General features: G+C 47.1%; 1 protein-coding gene across 3 annotated transcripts in view; it reads right to left on the bottom strand.

The window, feature by feature from the left end:
* Positions 1 to 18,819, bottom strand: part of LOC147617524 (2-oxoglutarate (2OG) and Fe(II)-dependent oxygenase superfamily protein) — a 166,273-nt gene that overhangs the window by 43,332 nt on the left and 104,122 nt on the right. For all 3 annotated transcript variants that reach the window (XM_086775781.1, XM_086775782.1, XM_086775783.1), the window contains 3 exons: positions 18,115 to 18,182; positions 17,928 to 17,986; positions 17,624 to 17,792 (listed from right to left, as the gene is read on the bottom strand). In XM_086775781.1, the coding sequence (XP_086631907.1) occupies positions 17,624 to 17,792; positions 17,928 to 17,986; positions 18,115 to 18,182 (296 nt within the window). The remainder of the gene's footprint in view (positions 1 to 17,623; positions 17,793 to 17,927; positions 17,987 to 18,114; positions 18,183 to 18,819) is intronic.

The raw sequence follows: 18,819 nt of genomic DNA, 5'->3' as shown, positions 1-18,819 counted from the left end.
TGCTCTCTCTCTCTCTCTCTCTCTCTCTCTCTCTCTCTCCCCCCCTCTGCGTTTTCAAAGCCCCGCCATCCCTCCCCCACCCCTGCATTTTCAGCCTCCCGCCACTCTCGCTGTTTGCCCCTGCTCGACGCCCCCCCCTCTCTCCCCTTTTTTCGCTTCCACCTGCCTCTCTTCCGCCCTCTGCGTTTTCAGTCCCGCCATCTCTCTCTCTCTCTTTCTCTCTCTCTCTCTCTCCCTCTCCCCCTCTGCGTTTTCAGAGCCCCGCCATCCCTCCCCCACCCCTGCATTTTCAGCCTCCCGCCACTCTCGCTGTTCGCCCCTGCTCGACGCCCCCGCCCCTCTCTCCCCTTTTTTCGCTTCTGCCGCCCCCCCCCTCTCCCTCCCTCCCTCTCTCTCTCTCTCTCTCTCTCTCTCTCTCTTTTCACTTCTCTCTCCATACCTGTGCTGTTCGCTTCTCTCTTCACCCTCACCCGCTTCCCCTCCCCCCCCCCCCTTCGCTTCTACGCCGCCCTGCCTCCCTTCGCTTTTGCCGCCCCGCCCTGCCTCTCTCTTTCCGTTGTTCGCCCGCCTCCCCGCCAGCAACCCCCTTTGCGCCAACCCTCCCTCCCGCCCTCTCTCTCTTTGCTTTTCGCCCGCTCAACCCGCTTCCCCTCCCCTCCTTCGCTTCTGCGCCGCCCTGCCCTGCTCTGCTCTCTCTCTCTCTCTCTCTCTCTCTCTCTCTCTCTCTCTCTCTCTCTATTATAGTAAAGGGTACACAGGCAAAAGTCTCCTATATGGACAACAATGAGAAAATAGCAGTGATGAAGCAAACAAGGTCTCTCCAAGGGACAAAGGTATGGATAGCTGATGAACTCACCCCGCTACAACTCAAGAACAAATCGGCAGAGTTGAATAAAGTTAAAGAAGCAAGAAAGAATGGCAAATGGGCAATATACAGAGGAGGACAAGCAATCATTAAAGAATTCCGTACCCCACCCCCCTCAAGAGCAAATCCATCCATGGATGAAATATAGCTATTTTTATTTTGAACCTCAATTTCGAACTAGATGCAATAGAACCCATTGTAATTTAAACTCTTAAGAGTCTTAAGAGTTCATTTTGAGTTTTTTTTTTTTCAGTTTTATGCCTCTTTGGCATCGATACCCAGAGTGGAATGTAAATGGATGTACCTGATTTGTCCCATAGGTCGGATTCGGCCTCCCGTGGACGTTAATATAACTTTCTTTCTTTCTTTCTTCTCTCTCTCTCTCTCTCCCTCTTCGCTGTTCGCTCGCCTCTCTTCCCACCCACCCTTCCTCAGGCCCCCAAGGCAGCAACATAACTCTCTCCCCGCTGAATCTCTTCTCTCTTTCTCTTTCCCCTACATGGCTTGAACCCCCCCCCCCCCTCCCCTGCTACTGCTGTTTCGCGCTGCTGTCATGGATTAATTTCCAGTCCATTGGCTGTGGGAAGTTCTGCAAAATGTCATGGCCAAGACTGAGTTTAAAGAGGAGCTCGTGAAGGTGGAGGACAAGCTCGGCACAATTATCAAAGAAAACAAGAAGATGGTCGACTCTTCCGTTACCGCAATCATAAACCGCCTCTCCAAACTCGAGAAGGGATTTGACAAAATCCAAGAGCTCGAAGAGAGAACATCCAAGCAAGAGGCTGAGATTTCAGCCTTAAAGGAGGAACTAGTGGAGGCCAAATTGCATGCTAAAAGTCAAGCGGCTGAAATCTCAGCCCTCAAAAAGGAGTTGGAAGCCACTTCAAAAAGCAAGCTTGAGGATGGAAAATTTCAGCCCTCCTTTATTGAAGAGCTGAATACCATCAAGGAACAAATGAGGATCATTCGAGAGGAGGAGGAGCAACATAAAGAGAAGATATCTTCATGGGTGGAGGTGATCACAAAGACACAAAAGAAGATGGACAAGGCGGAGAAATGGATCGAGGTCGCCAAGAAAGGGAAAGGTAAAGAATCACCACCCATCCCCACTCCCACCATCATCAACATGACCCTTCAAGAGGAGCAAAGGAGGAAGACCCGGGCCTTACATGTACGAGTGTCCGGTCTAAAAGACCGTGATGATGCAGAAGGGGAAACCAAGGAGCTCTTCTCTATGATGGGCATTGAAGCCACGCACCACACAAAGGCATGGAGAGTGGGAAAGAAGAGAGAAGGTAGTGGCGAATCTTCTAAGGAGAGAGCACTTATCATTCGTTTCCCCTCCATGGAAGCGAAGAAGGACTTCTTGAAGAGACAAGAAGACGGGAATATTTCTTGGAGATGACCTCACACTCGCAACTTGCCCACATGAAAGAAGTTATGCCCGAGATAAGGGCAGCCCAAGAGAAAGGGAAAGTGGCCTTCTATAGAGATGGTAGAGTGGTGATTATGGAGAGGCGCTCTTCATGACGGCGCGAGACCTATGGGACTACACTCAAAGTTGCTCTTCGGAATTGTAATGGATCTCTATGCCTTGATGTAGGGGCTTTTGAGGATAGTTTCACTAGGAGAGACATCATCCTCTACTGTGAGACGCATCAGGCTCCTGGACAGTCCATGCCACATGTTAGTGGATACCGATGGGAGACAGCTTGTAGACACGAGACTCGTTCAGAGCATAGAGGACGGGGCTCAGGAGGAGTGGCAGTATTGTTTAGAGAGCAGCTACAGCCACTGATACATATAGTCCGCAGAGATGAGCAGGCTAGGTACATGTGGGTTAGACTAAGGGCAGAGACGGGCAGATATCTCTACATTGCTATATGCTATTTTGCTCCTAGTACATCAGTGTATGCATCGCAAACAAAGACCAAGCTACCATTGCCCTCTCAACGTTGGCTTTGTTGGCTTTCAGAAACATAAATCAATCATCAGCTAGTGCTTGACCCACCAATTGTTGACCCGAAGGCAAAGTTAGCCCAACCACCTCCCCCTCCTAAGCCAACTGAGTAAGCAAAGTAAGCATGGGAGGGGTAACCAAAGAAAATAGCAAAGGGCTCAACGGACATCCTTGCCGTAGAGAGCGACTAAGGGACACTCGGGATGTAACTCCACAATTCATCATAATCTGAGACTGAGATCCATGGCTAAGAGCGTAGATCAAATGAGACATATGTGGCCCAAAACCCATAGAATGCATCAATTCAACAAGGAAAGACCAGCTGACATGATCAAAGGCTTTCTCCAAATCTAGCTGAACCATCACCACCTCCTGCTTTGTTTTCCTTGCATAATCAATGCCTATTTGAACATTAAGGATATTATGCAAGATATTGCACCCCTTTATAAACCCATACTGAGCAGGGTGTATCAAGTCAGGCAGAAACTTGTGCAATTTGTTTGCCAAGACTTTAGAGAAAACCTTATACATACAACCCATCAAAGAGATAGGCCTCCAATGTTTTAAAGCAAAGGGAGAAGGCACCTTTGGCAACAACTGAATCACCCCCACTTTCCATGAATCAGTCATAGCTCCAGATTGCCAGATATCCTAACAAATGGATGTCAATGGAACCTTCAACTGATCCGCATACTTGGAAAACAATTCATTAGTAATGCCATCGCAACCTGGGCCCTTGTCTTTGGGCAAATGAGCAAGCATAAAGCCAACCTCCTCCTCTATAATATGAGTAGCTAAAATGTTGGCCGAGTCCAAAGACACTTGATGTTGCACCAATGCTAGAACACTAGCACGTGCTTGATGAACATCATTAGATAGCACCTCAAGAGTGCCCAAAAGCTCCTAGTAAAACTGAACACACAAATCAATGATGCTATGAGGCTCTAAAACCATCTCTCCCAATGAATTTTCAAGCCTCACAATATTCTCTCTATCATAAGAGGGATGCAACTGAGCATAAAGTTTATGTGTCTAACAATTACTATCCTTAAGGGTCTCCAACCGGGCAGATAACTTTGCCCTCAGATAACTTTGCCCTCGTATAACTTGCCTCCTTACATTCAGCAACTCTACGAGAGAGCCAAGTAACAACAGTATCCACTCTATCATTCCCCGGTGATATAGCCACCTGAGATTGCAAGGCCCCAAGTAAAGATTGCAGCAGTGTCAGCTCTTGCCTCCTTTTCGAGGTCTGAGGAATACCATACTGACGAGCAAGGCGTTGAACATTAGACAAAAGCAATCCCAACCACTTTCAATATCTCAAGCAAAAATAAATCATCGTGCATAACATACATTCTATCCAGCCTGCTCCAAGTACCAGGATACTAGCGAGAATGAAAATTAAAGCCAGAATCATAAGGATGCAGCCAGGGCCAAATGTCATGTTTAAGGACTAGAGACATAAAAGAGTCCCAAACCCGCCTTTCCGGATTATCCATTATAGAGTGAGTCAAATTAGCTTGATCAGCAGAAGAGCACATATTAGAATTCCCCCATGAGAAAACCTGGCTTTCCTAACCTTAAACATTGTTGCAAATCCCGCCAAAGAGAAAATGAGCCCCTACTGTATGGGGACCATAAATACCAACCAACCAAAGAAGTTCTTCATAAGTGATCTCCACAACCATAAATCTACCATGTACATTTTGATACACAACAGAAGGCTGAAAACGATCATGGATGATCATCATCACCCCTGACTGAGTGGAAGGGTGTCCATTGAAGAAAACATGAAAACCTCTATGTATAAAGCCACCACCCACCTGACTATGTTGTTTGTGCTCAACCGCACAAAGAACATCCCATTGATTAGACAACAATGTTTGCCACAAGACATACTGCTTCTTACGGGAGGAAATCCCGCGCACATTCCAATGAACTAGCTTCATAAAGAAAAGAAACAAAGTCAATGAGAGTGACCCATATAGTCACCCAAAACTGCAAAAGCATTTTGCAAAACCCCGGAACATGGTTGACCGGATGAAGAGGGCTGATTCCCTTGTTTACCTCTTTCACTCGTATACCTTCTATCCCAGGGGATGACAACACGGCCTTGTCTATCAAAAGCTAGAGAAGAAGAAGGCTCATTAGCCCTGGTGGATCGAGGGCGCAAATTATAATGCATAGGAAGAGAACCATGTCCCTGGACAGAAGGTTGACGGTTCCGAGAATGAGCAACACCCTGACGTGAAGTAGCCCGGCGACAATAAGTAATAGGAGGATTATGCAAATTCCGGATTTCCCCTTGGCCAGATGACTGATCCATCTTTTTGCCTTTACAACTAACCACATCTTTTCAAGGAGCCTCCTCTTGAAGTACTTGTTTTCCTCTATCCTCAACCTGGTGTACATCAACATGTTGTACATCAGAAGTATTGCATGTGTGCTCCACAACCATGTAAGAAGTATCCTTGCCCACCTGAGACTCCACCTCAACATGCACCCCTTGATCTTTGTCATTGAGTTTGCACTTAGCAATGAAATGCCCCAATTGACCACATTGAAAACAATGTCTAGCAAAAGCTCCCCAACGGAGCTTGAAATGCATACACCTCATTCCTGGTGACTTAAGGCGCAATCATGGAGGACAGGAACGAGTGGTATTCCATAACATACATAATCTATTCTGATTGTTGGACCTAGAACGGGGCGGAACCAACACCTTTCCCAAAGATTGCATTGCATCATGCAGTAGAGGCCAATACATAGCAGGGACATTCCTGCTTAGGAATTTCTTGAAACTCAGCCAAGGGTCTCCATGGAGCAGCATGCACCAACTTGCCCTCAAAAAACAAACGCACTTTTTGAAGCACCAACTGCCGAGCTTTAGGCGTTTTAAACATAATTTCAAAAAAACCCCTGGGTCCATCAAAAATTTCATCTACCACATTTGACTGCAAAAGGGGAGTCAACCATTGACGGATCATATGCATTGGCGGCAACCCTAAAACTGCGAAAAACAGTAGTTTGAAAACCTAAAACAGCAGTAAGAGAGCAACTCGGAACCCTAAAACAGCAACTCGAAACCCTAAAACAGCAGCAGATAGCAATTTGAAACCCTAAAACAGTAGTAAGAGAGCAATTCGAAACCCTAAAACAGCAGAAAACAGCAATTGGAAACCCTACGAGAGCAGCAGACAACAATTCGGAACCCTAAAACAGCTTCTCTTCACACAGATGTTAATACTCTCTCTTCTCTCTCTCTCTGCCATGACACTTTGCCAGATGCTAGGAGTGGGCAGGATCGCCCCCCCCTTTGCAGACACATGGAGAGCAGGAAAGGATATGACATGAGAGCGACCCCTCATCATTAGATTCCCTGATGCCACCAACAGACAGGCCTTCTCAGCCAGGCGGGCTGCCCTCAAGGGCACACAGGTGCACATGGGAGATGATCTCACTCCAGCACAGGTGGCACACCAGCGTGAGGCGATGGTGACTGTTCATGAGGCCCGCAGAGCAAGCAAGTGGGCTATCTACAGAGATGGTAGAGTCATTATCACTGAGCGTCGTCCCAAATAGGGACATGGGGTCTATGAGACCAAACACCTGGGGTTGGCAGTATGGAACAACAATGGCATGCTGTGGTCGAATCCAAGAGGCTTGAGCGAGATTCTCACACGCAGGGATGTCATTTTTTTTAACAGAAACTCATCAGAGCCCTGAGAGGGGCTTACCATACATAGCCGGGTATGAGTGGGAGTAAGCTTTTCGAGGCGAGACCCGCACATCAGGAGGAGTACGTGGCTCGGGGGGGGGGGGGGGGGGGTAGCTGTCCTTTTTAGATCCCATCTCCGATAGATTCTCAACATCGTCCGGAAGGACAAGGATGCACGATATCTTTGGGTGCGGCTACAGCTTAGCAGTGACTGAGTCATCCACATTGCTGTGTGTTATTTTGCACCACGCCACTCCCCTTACGCCGCACAGCATGGCCAGTCACCTTACTTACCATAATATGAGGATATCATGGAGTTCTCACAGTTGGGGGAAGTCCTACTCGGGGATTTCAACGCCAAGACGGGAAGTCAGCAGGTCCCACTACTCGATCTAGACGACCCTATCAGACTACAGGAGCTGGACATCACTGACACAGGGCGGCAGCGATCATCACAAGACCGTGAGGAGGTCACGTGAGGAGGTCACAGTGTCCGGGAGATATTTTTTAGAGCTGGGATTTGCACATGGTCTCGTTATCTAACAGGATGTCCCGATGGCCCTCCTCCGGCGCCCTCACCTCCTTCCCTCGCTCAGGAGGTACTAGCACTATGGACTACCTTATGGGATCTCCAGCTTTGGCACACCTTATCCCCGACTTCTCCATTCTGCCACCCCCTTTTGAAGCTGACCATGCCTACCTCTTTTTCACTCTTACCTGCACACCACCCGTCCCTCCACCACATCCCCCCATCTCACATTACACTCAGGTCCTCTTTGATCACGAGCTTGACCTTGTTTACTCCAACCACATCTACTGCCAACTCCAGGATGTGGAACCTACTGTCCCCCTATCCACCCTCACAACACAACTCACCACCATACTCCACACATCCGCCACAGCTTCTTTCATCTGCACACGGCGGTCTACCGCCAAGCCACCTTGCGGTTCCATGCCCCAGAACTGTTGGTATGATGACAAATGTCAGGCCACACGCTCCCATCTTAAGCATGAGGTATGGATTGGGCAAATCACGAAGCGCCAAGCGCAACAGATTTCTCAACGGCTCACTTGACGCAAGAAACGGGAGTTCTATGCTCGGAAAGAGGATGAATTATACTGACTTTTCTTAGGGCCAACCTGCAAAGAGGCATGGAGGAAACTCTGAGAACATCGCCCTCCCACAGCTATCACCTATCCCGACACATGGCACTCCTATGCACGCTATCATATCCCCCATCAGCCACCCCTACCCCACCACCTCCACCTTCTTCACAAAGGGCATGTGTAACTCGCGGCGGATGCCCGGGGGACTAGGGCCTTTGACACACTTGTTGATACCATCAATGCATATTAAAACATTTAAATATGGCCACAGCCTTAACATATATATCCATCATCATCACTTTGCATGAAACATAAAAGCTGGACAAAACATCCACAAATGCTGAAAGTGGAGCTTGCACGTGTGACACCGCATAGAGGCCGGAATGGGCCGACCCCCCCCTTGGAGTATTTTATTACCCAAGGAGAATAATATCATGTACAAGCTTTGAGGGCCTTACTCTCCCCACGGAGATGCCGGGTTATCCATATACGAATGCCATAACACAGCCCAACACGAGGCTACCAAGCCGGAACATAGGCTGTAGAAATGCCGAGCCAACAATATAATCCATATACCTCCGTGTGGGTACTGATTCTTCCCCAAAAACCACGGGTCTTCATGCAATAGAGCTGGTACAACAAGTACAACTCTCCATTCAGCTGGTACAATAGGTACAATGGCTGGTACAGCCGGTACGAAGTACAAATGCTCGTACAGCATGTACAATGACTAGTACAACAGGTACAATGGTTGGTACTACAAGTACAAAAGCTGGTACAATCAGTACAATGGGTGGTACAGCAAGTACAACAAGTACAAGGACTTCAGTATTTCTTCACGATGGAAGCCTCCAAAACAGTCCCCAACAGCCGGTATTCTTCATGGGCAGCCTTCAAGTGAGAGTAGCCATCATTAGGGCAGCCTGTAACGGTGGAAGAGGCTAGTGTGTAGCAAGAGAGCCTCCATTAATGAAGAGAGAGGACTCCAATTTATAGATTTGAGTGTGAGGCCACTTGTCTCACTTTGATTCACTTTATAACAAGTGTCAGGCCACTTGTCTCACTTTGGTCCACTGCCACATGTCCCAATCTAAGAGATGGGTCCTTCCATAATCTTTACCTCTAAAAATATCCCAACTGGTAGACATTCTGTCATAGGCACATTGCCGCCAACTCTTGGTATCTGCTCAATTCTAGATGTAATGACGCGAACAGAATTTCCATCGGATGTGGGCCAAAAATAGCAACTCTCCTAAATTTTAGGAGTGTGGTCCTTTGTATTCTAGGATTATCCCATTCCCAAAGCTTGTACTTTCCAAAATATTCAAACATCCTGGAGTCCACCAGACCCCTTTCATACTGGGAAATGTCCAGGCTGGTGACATCCTCCCCAGCTTCTTAAAAGTTGTCCGCAACTTTAAGCTTCAAGCCATATATTCAAGATATAATCATGTTCCATCGAGTGGGCGAGATGAGACCGTCTCAAAAATCCAATATAACTGAAGAATCCATGTCCCAAAGAAATGGGTGAGACTAAATAAGTCTCCATAATAATATCAATATCAAAATCATGTCCCAAAATAAATGGCGAGAATTCCATGGAAGATATGCTAGACACAGGCACAAGAGCCAATTGTGTCTCAATCACCAATATCAATGAGATAATCATATGCCAATGAAAATCACGAACCAGGTGCTAAGACACTTAAATAAGTGCCATGCACAAGAAACTAGTGCCTCGCACAGAAACATGTGCTATGCACACAAACTGGTGCCATTCAAGAGTACAAACCATGGTGACAGAAAAGCTGGTTTTCCATAGTTCTGGCAATCCTTTCTCCCAATCCCAACAGCTCCCATGTTCTCCCATACAATCCCAACTTTGATCAACAAGCATGGTGTGGAAACAATGAAACACTCACTCCACAATCGCAATACGAATCCACGTGTATGGTGAAGTGTTCATTGAATTGCCCTCTCACAATCCCAACATGAATCCACATGCATGGTGAGATGAACAATGAACTTCTTGGCCTCTGTATGGGGAGATAGTGATTCTAATATGGCATAAAGATAAATAAATCCATGTCCCAAATAAATGGGCGAGACAAACCAGTCCCATAAGTTGAGATATCATAATCATGTCCCAAGTAAATGGGCGAGACAAAATAAGTCTCCTGCCAACAAGACATCGGTCCACATGACCCTTGGCATAGACATAAGTCCCGTGCCAACCAGGTGTCATGTCCACTTTACCACTTGCACTCCGTGTTGGTACTCTGACCACACACCTTGGATGAGAGGTGGGCTCAAGTAACAAGATAAAATAATCACTCGCAGGCATAGATAACCTCGTGTTCCATAAGCATTACTGCTACACATAGTTTATAGGCATTTCGGCCACCAACTCACACTACCCTCTCAAGTGCCCATGTTCCCTTCCATCTGCTCTCTATTGTTCCACCCACACATGGTAGAAACAATCTTCAAGAGAGCACGTAGGACAAGAGAACACTACACAGGGTATGTTGTGCTTGTCACTACCCTTTGAAGTGCCCATGTTCCCTTCCATCTGGTCTCTATTGTTCCACCCACACATGGTAAAAACAATCTTCAAGAGAGCACGCTTCAGAGACAGTTGGATGCCTTACATGACTTTTGCACTCAGTGGGACCTCTCTGTTAACCTTGGTAAAACCAAGGTAATGGTCTTCAATACCTCTCGCCCCGTCACATCCAGATTGAGCTTCACATATAGAGGGGATCCTGTGGAGATTGTCTCATCCTATGTCTACCTTGGTGTCACTTTCAGTGGCCCATGCTTTACCATGCTTCCCGCAACACATGCTAGAGTGAGGCGGGGATATGCAACCTTGAGCTTACTTGAGCGGCAATGCTTCCAGGAACATTTCCAGGAGCCCAAGACGAAGGGCTGGCTTTTTGACACCCTCATCACACCAGCCTTGATGTGTATGGAGCAGCTTTCTAGGGCCAGATTTATCCGATGAGGATTGGCAACGAGTTGAGAGGCCCCAGGTCATGATGTTCTCCCGTATGATCCGCAACAAACCATCAGTCCCACAGCAGATTATCCAGGCAGAGTTTGCTACAGCCCCGATGGTAGTGGAGGCCCTCTTCCTGACAGTCACGTACCTTCATCACATCAGTCACATGGATTCCCACAGGTACCCAAGGCTTGCCCTGGAGTCCTCCAGATAGCTAGCACTTGAGGGGCACTCTGGAGTATGGTATGCACTAGTTTCCACTTGGTTCTCAGTATATGGGCTCTGCATGGTCCCCCCTTCAATACAGTTTGGACTCCCCTTTTTTCCGGCTGTCTCACGAGGATACCAACCGGGTTATCTCGTCAGATCTTCTTAGCCTCTACACACATTGCACATGAATCACACCCCTGGAGCTCCCCACGAAGATGCACTTTCACAGAGACCACTTCCTTACACTCACTGAGGATGGATTCATCCAGCAGCTGGGCTACTTGAGTGTTCACATGTTCCATGCCATGCGGATTGCGATTGGCCAGATACGGGTTTCTTCCCACTGCTTCAGAGTGGAGACAGGTAGAGCTCAGCGCATCTTCAGAGCCGGGAAACTCGTACGAACACCCAAAGAGGAGAGGATCTGCCGACTATGCCACACAGAGGTTGAGACGGAGAAGCATTACATATGCTGCTACCCAGTATACTATGAGATCCGTGGGAGGTTTCACTGTCTATTTCGTGAGGAATTCGGTCCACTCACCAGGATCATTGACTTCGAGGACCAGCGTTGCCTGGGCCTCTTCCTGCTTGAGCACCGCAGACATAGGGACACCTTCTTGAGACACAGGCCCTAGCCACCCCGCACCCTCCCTCGGCAGCCAACCATCATCAATTTCTTCCAGACCCAGGAGGTGGAGGACATCAACATAGTGGATCTTGTGGACCCTCCACGAGCTCCTTTGGACCTACCTCGCCTGAGAGGAGTTACCTTGGACCGACCCTCTGCACTCGAGCGTGCCCGACGCCCTCGACCCCCCCGTCGGCCATGATCACCTCATCAGCTCCAAATCTAGGACATGCTTCACCGCCATCGAGCTACCTTTCCATGTGACATAGCTGAGGGAGACCTCTCGGCCATACTCGACAACCCCATGCTTGACATTTTGGAGAGTGGTATACCATCTACTCAGAGCTGATGTTGCTCCCATGTTTTTATGTTCTTAGTATTCCATGATGAGTTTCCATGGACACTTTTGTATCACCCCAGTGAGATAGCTATATTTATGTTTTCATTTTGTTTTATTTTCCATTCCATGATGAGATATGCCATGGACATTATTGTACCACTTTGGTCTCATAGGCCCATTGGGTCTTTAGTAGACGCTTAAAATATCTTTTTTTCTTTCTCTCTCTCGCCCCACATGACGGTGCAGGGCCTATGAGACCATAGATGCATTGAGGATGGGAGTATGGAATTGCAATGGAACTGTATGGTTAGACACAGGAGGCTTCACAGAGACTTGCACAGATAGGGATATTATCTTCTACACAGAAATGCATCAAGGCTGAAAGCCCTGAGAGAGGGCTACCCAAAGTCGAGGGTTACACATGGGAGTCAGCTTTTAGAGGACAAACACGCACCACTAGGGTGTGCGTGGCTCGGGAGGAGTGGCATGCTTGTTTTGCCCTCATTTGAGAGGTATGCTCACAATGGTTAGACACGATGTGGAGGCTTGCTTTATGTGGATGTGATTAGACAGACCTAGCTTGAGAGTGATGCATATTGCAGTATCCTACTTCCCACCAGAGAAACCACAATATGCATGCAGGTTGACAGAGAAAGGGGAGACTGCATATGCGCCATTAATTGCAGACATTGCAGAGTTCTCCCAACAAGGAGAGGTCCTCCTATTAGGAGACTTTAACGCACGGACAAAAGGGGAACAAGTGCAAACATATGACTTCCAAGGAGATACCATTATGTTGTCAGAAATTGACTTGGCTAAGATGGGCCTCCAGAGGGCCAACCAGTATATGGGGAATGCACTTCTTGAAGATTGTTTTTACCATGTATGAGCTGGTTATATATAATGGGTTGTCCAAATGGCCGCAGTCGGATAGCCTTACATCTTTTCCGTCCTGGGTCCCTACCTCGTGAACCAAGTGCATACTCGGTTATGCCATGACTAGCTGTTACGAGGACTGTAGGGCAAGCATCAGGAGTCTCCATGGGGCCATGGCACTAATCCTCTGAATGTATGTGACTGTCTGGAAGAGTGCCTCTACTACCATGGGTGCTGCAACAAATATCATGTGGGACTCACGGTTTGCTGTGTATCATACGGGAGAGCAGCATGACTTGGGGCCTCTGTATCTACGGCCATTTGGCCGCTCAAAAGGGTGCTCCATACATCAATGCCGGAGTGACCATGGTGTCAAATAGCCACATCTTGGTCCTCGGCTCCTAGAAATGGGCCTCGGAGCACTGTCTGCAAGAGAAGCATACCCTCGTATCAATCTAGCCTCTACAGCATGACTCATCGAGAAGACCGGTCTTGTAAAAGTGAGCCCCAAGTACACACATGAGTGCAATCTCCACTGGGCTGTCCATGTAGGTGAAACTCAGTCGAGATGTGAAAAGAGGGGATGTGTGAAAGACCATAACCTTGGTTTTCCCAAGGTTTATTGTGAGATCCCCATGTGCACAAACGCCTTGTAAGTCATCACCATAAAGTAGTATGGATGCCTCCTAGTGATACGCCTCCTTCCCTCCTCTATCAATGAAGGCTGAAATCTCATGAATGTACAGGCCAGAGAGAGTGGGAGACAATGGCCATCCTTGCTTCACTCCAATGGCACTGGAGATCTCCGCTAATAATCCTCTTGGGCATCTCACCGGCCCTATGACCGACTCATATAACGACATGATCCCCCAAATCATGTCTGATGGTACCCCCGAATCATGGAGTCTCTACAGTAGTCTGGCTCGAGGCACTATATCAAATGCATTGCAGAAATCCACATAGAAACAATAAACCCGATGGTGTCATGCTCTGCCCTCTTCTATGATGGTTCGGAGGGTGAAGATGTGATCCAAAGTGGAGAATGACCTGCGGAAGCCTGCATGCCCTGATGCTATGTGCCCATGTCTCTCTGCTAGTGTGTTAAGCTCAATCTCAAGTACTGACCCATAAAGTTTGGCCAATGTGTGGCCAATCATAATAGTCCTGTAATTACTGAGCTCCATGGGATCTCCGACTTCATGCATGGCGTGATAATATGGGCTGTCCACGTGGGTGGGAAGCCTTCTGAATAAGGAGCCGGGTCATACTGGAGTGAGGGGAGGCGATCCATCCTGGGTCCCTACCTCGTGAACCAAGTGCATACTCCGCTATGCCATGACTAGCTGCTAGGACTGTACGGCAAGCCTCGGGATTCTCCATGGGGGCATGGCACTAATCCTGTGAATTTATGTGACTGTCTGAAAGAGTGCCTCTACTACCATGGGTGCTGCAACAAACTCTGCCAGGATAATATCATGTGGGACTGACAGTTTGCTGTGTATCATACGGGAGAGCAGCATGACTTGGGGCCTTTGTATCTTCGGCCATTTGGCCGCTCAAAAGGGTGCTCCATACATCAATGCTGGAGTGACCATGGTGTCAAATAGTCACATCTTGGTCCTCGGCTCCTAAAAATGGGCCTCCGAGCACTGTCTGCAAGAGAAGCATACCCTCGTATCAATCTAGCCTCTACAGCATGACTCATCGAGAAGACCGGTCTTGTAAAAGTGAGTCCCAAGTAAACACATGAGTGCAATCTCCACTGGGCTGTCCATGTAGGTGAAACTCAGTGAAGATGTGACAACAGGGGATGTGTTGAAGACCATAACCTTGGTTTTCCCAAGGTTTATTGTGAGATCCCCATGTGCACAAACGCCCTGTAATGTGTCAAGATGCCTTTGGAGAATCTGCAATAAGCGCAATGTCATCACCATAAAGTAGTATGGATGCCTCCTAGTGATACGCCTCCTCCCCTCCTCTATGAATGAAGGCTGAAATCTCATGAATGTACAGGCCAAAGAGAGTGGGAGACAGTGGCCATCCTTGCTTCACTCCAATGGCACTGGAGATCTCTGCTAATAATCCTCCTGGGCATCTCGCCCACCCTATGACCGACTCATATAACGACATGATCCCCCAAATCATGTCTGATGGTACCCCTGAATCATGGAGTCTCTACAGTAGTCTGGCTCGAGGCACCATATCAAATGCTTTGCAGAAATCCACATAGGAACAATAAACCCGTTGGTGTCATGTTCTGCCCTTTTCTATGATGGTTCGGAGGGTGAAGATGTGATCCAAAGTGGAGAATGACCTGTGGAAGCCTGCATGCCCTGATGCTATGTGCCCATGTCTCTCTGCTAGTGTGTTGAGCTCAATCTCAAGTACTGACCCATAAAGTTTGGCCAATAAGTGGCCAATCATAATAGTCCTGTAATTATTGGGGTCCATGGGATCTCCGACTTTATGGATGGACGTGATAATATGGTGGGTGGGTCTGAAAGAGCCCAGTTGAACATATGGGCTAGGAGGGGTGCCAAAGTCTCCCCCGCATGGGAGATATGCTCTGCCAAGAGGCCCTCGTGGTCCTGTGATGTACGTTTTTGAGCCTCCGGATAGCTCGGGCTACCATGGCGGGTGTGAAGAAGGTGGATGTCATGGGGCGTGGATGTAATGGTGGTGGGATGGGGGGCTGATCTGGTACTGCATACAGGGATCGTGCATGTGTGCCATATGAATGGAGATGTGATGGTTGTGGGTGGGCATTTCTCCCGGATTTTCTTCCAACCCTCAGTACACTTCACACCTTTGAGAGATTGGTATAAGTCCTTGTATTGGCCCTTAACATGTGCTCGTTTCTTACATCTAGTTGTGTATTGGTTAATCCTTTGAGCATCTTGCTCTCGAATTTGGCCAATTGCAACCTCGCGTAGGAGACGCTCACATGTTGTGTGGCATTCCTCGTCATACCAATCGTTCGGGGCATGGTGTCGGTGGGGGTTCTGACAGTAGATCGACAGGTGGAGCTATGCCGGAGGTGTGTACGATTGTGGTGAGTTGAGAGGTGAGGTTGGCTAGTGAGAGATTGGGGTCTACATATGTTAGATGTCCGTAGAGATGGTCGGAGTAAGTCCAGTCCCCATCGTGGTGGAAGTGAATCTGGGTGTAGTGGGAGGTGGGTGGGTGGTGGTGGTGGTGAGCATGGTCGGGAAAAGCTGAGGCTGAAGGAGAGAGAGGCATGGCCGGCTCCAAGGGGGCAGGTGGGAATGGTGAAGGCATGTACAGATGTGGCTAAAGCCGGAGATCCCATCAGGTAACCCACTGTACTCAAGCCTCCGCCATGTGGAAAGCATGTGAGAGCTCCGGAAGAAGGCCAACGGGACATCCCATTGAAGATGACTAAGTCATGTGTGGTCCCCAGCACGAGGAACTCTCTCCCTGATGCTGTAATGTCCCCTTTGTCCTGTGATGCCCGCTGAATGCCAATCTCCTTGAAGTCTATCTCCTGCGTAGTCGGCTCCTCCTGGTCATATACAGAAGCCTGGTCACTCCGAATCCTGGTGTTGAAGTCCCCGAACTTCGTTGTTATCACACATCACTCCTTTCTATTATGCGCTGGGTGATCCTTTTATTTGGAGCTTGTTGAGTAAGTACACAACCAGAAGCTTCTGTAGAATACTTATTGCAGGATATGCCGAACCCAGGCATGGTGAGGAAGCATTGAACTGTTTGACAAATCTGATCATTTATCAATGGTCTCTATGCCAGAATCTTAGAAACTAATAATGGGGTCAAAACATGCATGTAGCTTTCTAAACCTTGAAGGTATACCAGCTTTCAAGATCTAATTATGCAATTTCATGCATGCAAAAATGATGGAACGAAAATCTTCTGACTAGCAACTGTTGCTCTCCTTAGTGTGTTGCTCTATTGTTGTCCAGCGACCTGTCATGTTCTTGAACTTCCCCATTCTAAGGCAGACATCCAATCGCCTCAAATACTTCAGCAAAGTACAGTACTAGAAGGTTTCTAACATTGCTGTGTGTCAAAAATAATCACGGGCCGCACCCGTGATGTATCTCCACTAATGGGATATTAATCCAAAGAAAAAGTTTGACCTTTCAGCTTCTGTCAGAACTCCACATTCCACTCCAATGGCTCTAGCAATATATAGAGTCTCTCAACATGATACCACTCCACTCCAATATAAATATGAACCAAAGCTTTCTTCTTTAGATTAAGCTCAAAACCTAGAAATCTTTCCTAAAATCTTCATTCACCCCAACACGGGTAGTTCCACACTGACTTTGATGCAAAAAACAAAGAAACAAAAAAAAAAAAGAGAGAGGCAAAAAGCTATTGAAAAGCAGTCCAAAATGGATGGCAGCATTACACGTGTGAATACGATTGACACAAATGCTACGGTCGTACGGATTAATGCAAACTAGCCCAAGTAACAATTTTTTTTGAGAGTCCATAAATAGAACCTCTCTGTCCCCGTGCCGACGTTGTTTACAAGTCTTTTGGATCCAAGTGAGAAGACAAGCCCTGAAGAGCAGCAATTCACCCACATGACAGCAATTAACACAGATCAGTCCAAGGCTTCCTACTGCCGCACATTTAGCAGTTTGGACAAGGGAGAGGACTAAATAAGGTTTACTTGCTCTGCTTATAACCCTGTTCTTTGAGCTTAGTAAGCAGTTCAAGTAAGCAGACCTTGCACTTTTCTTCGCAAGTCAATAAACATTATGTGAGGTTAGGAGAATCATCTAGACTACCTCTATGATTACTTTTCCCTCAGTGAAAATTGATCTAGATACTCAGCCATCTACCTTCTGAACATCTCTGAAGACAAACAACATCATGCCAGCACTAGTAAAAGGAATGAAAAATGCTGAGATAAGCATACCAGCTGATTCCGGAATCGTCAAAGCTCATGGGCTGTACCCCACTGGTCAATGGTGGGTACCCAATCACACGCATAACCCAAAAGGGATCGCTAGCTTTATTGTGCTCAAAAGCATCCCGTGGGCCTCCAAGTGCCAAAGCGATTCCCCGTAGGATCTTCATGGCAAGATCTTTTTGGGATCCATGAAATTTTGAGCTCATTAGTATTCACTATTTTAGTAATAAACATAATACATTGACACACCAGATCTAGCATCCACAGCTCAATGAGACTTCAAGCCAAATACAAAAGAGCATGAACTAACCTTGCACAACTTCTACGTACTCCTGCATAATAACTTTAAATTTCGGTGGATTTTCTGGCCTGTCAATTAAAAAAAGCGTTCAAATATCAGCATTGGTGATCACCTTGACAACAAGCACAAAATTTTGCACAGCACCTTAAGAATGGAGAGCTTGACTGGTGGCAACCTAACATTTATAAATTGTTACCATAAGTTCGGACCAAATAAAGGATGGCCAAGGTCTCCATAAGCCTCATACTCAAACTCCTTGTAATACTGATAAAAAAATAACATAATTGGTTTGCATGAAAGCCTCACTACAAGCCCTAATATAAATAAGAAAACACATTTGTGTGTGTGTATATGTGTGTGTGTGTGTGTGTGTTTTCTGGTGACATTGTTCATCCCTTCCCCTATTTCCATGCTGTCCTATTCCGGTCTCTTCGAGATTGCTATGATCTTGATGAGCTTTCTCTCTAGCAGTTTGTAGAATTTTCCCATTTTTTCTAGTTCGTTCTCATAGCTCCACCTTCTTCGGGTGACAATGACTGTACAATTTACTATTTAATATAAATAGTGGTTTCACAAAACAAAACAAAAAAAACAAAAAAAACAAAAAAAAAAGTGTGTGTGTGTGTGTGTGTGTGTGTGTGTGAAATACTGAGTCGGACCTGCGTTCCACTATGGATGCTTTGGATTTGTATGGATTAGCTGCTGGGCTGCAAATTAATTTTCACAAGTCAAAGCTCTTGCCTTTGAATTATAAGGAATATTGTGCCACCAAGACAAATCATATGACACTTGGGCTATCCCATAGGCTCGTCTATTTCGCTCAAAGATGAAACCCAATGGGTGATGCATCGCATACAATAGAAGCTAGATTATTGGAAGCTCTCAACATGGCCTTTGCATG

Source organism: Cibotium barometz, chromosome 36, assembly GCF_041138505.1.
Source record: "Cibotium barometz isolate CiBa-2024 chromosome 36, ASM4113850v1, whole genome shotgun sequence".
In the NCBI taxonomy this organism is placed as follows: Eukaryota; Viridiplantae; Streptophyta; class Polypodiopsida; order Cyatheales; family Cibotiaceae; genus Cibotium; species Cibotium barometz.
The sequence above is the reverse complement of the archived record's forward strand: the minus strand, read 5'-3'. Positions and strand labels throughout refer to the sequence as shown.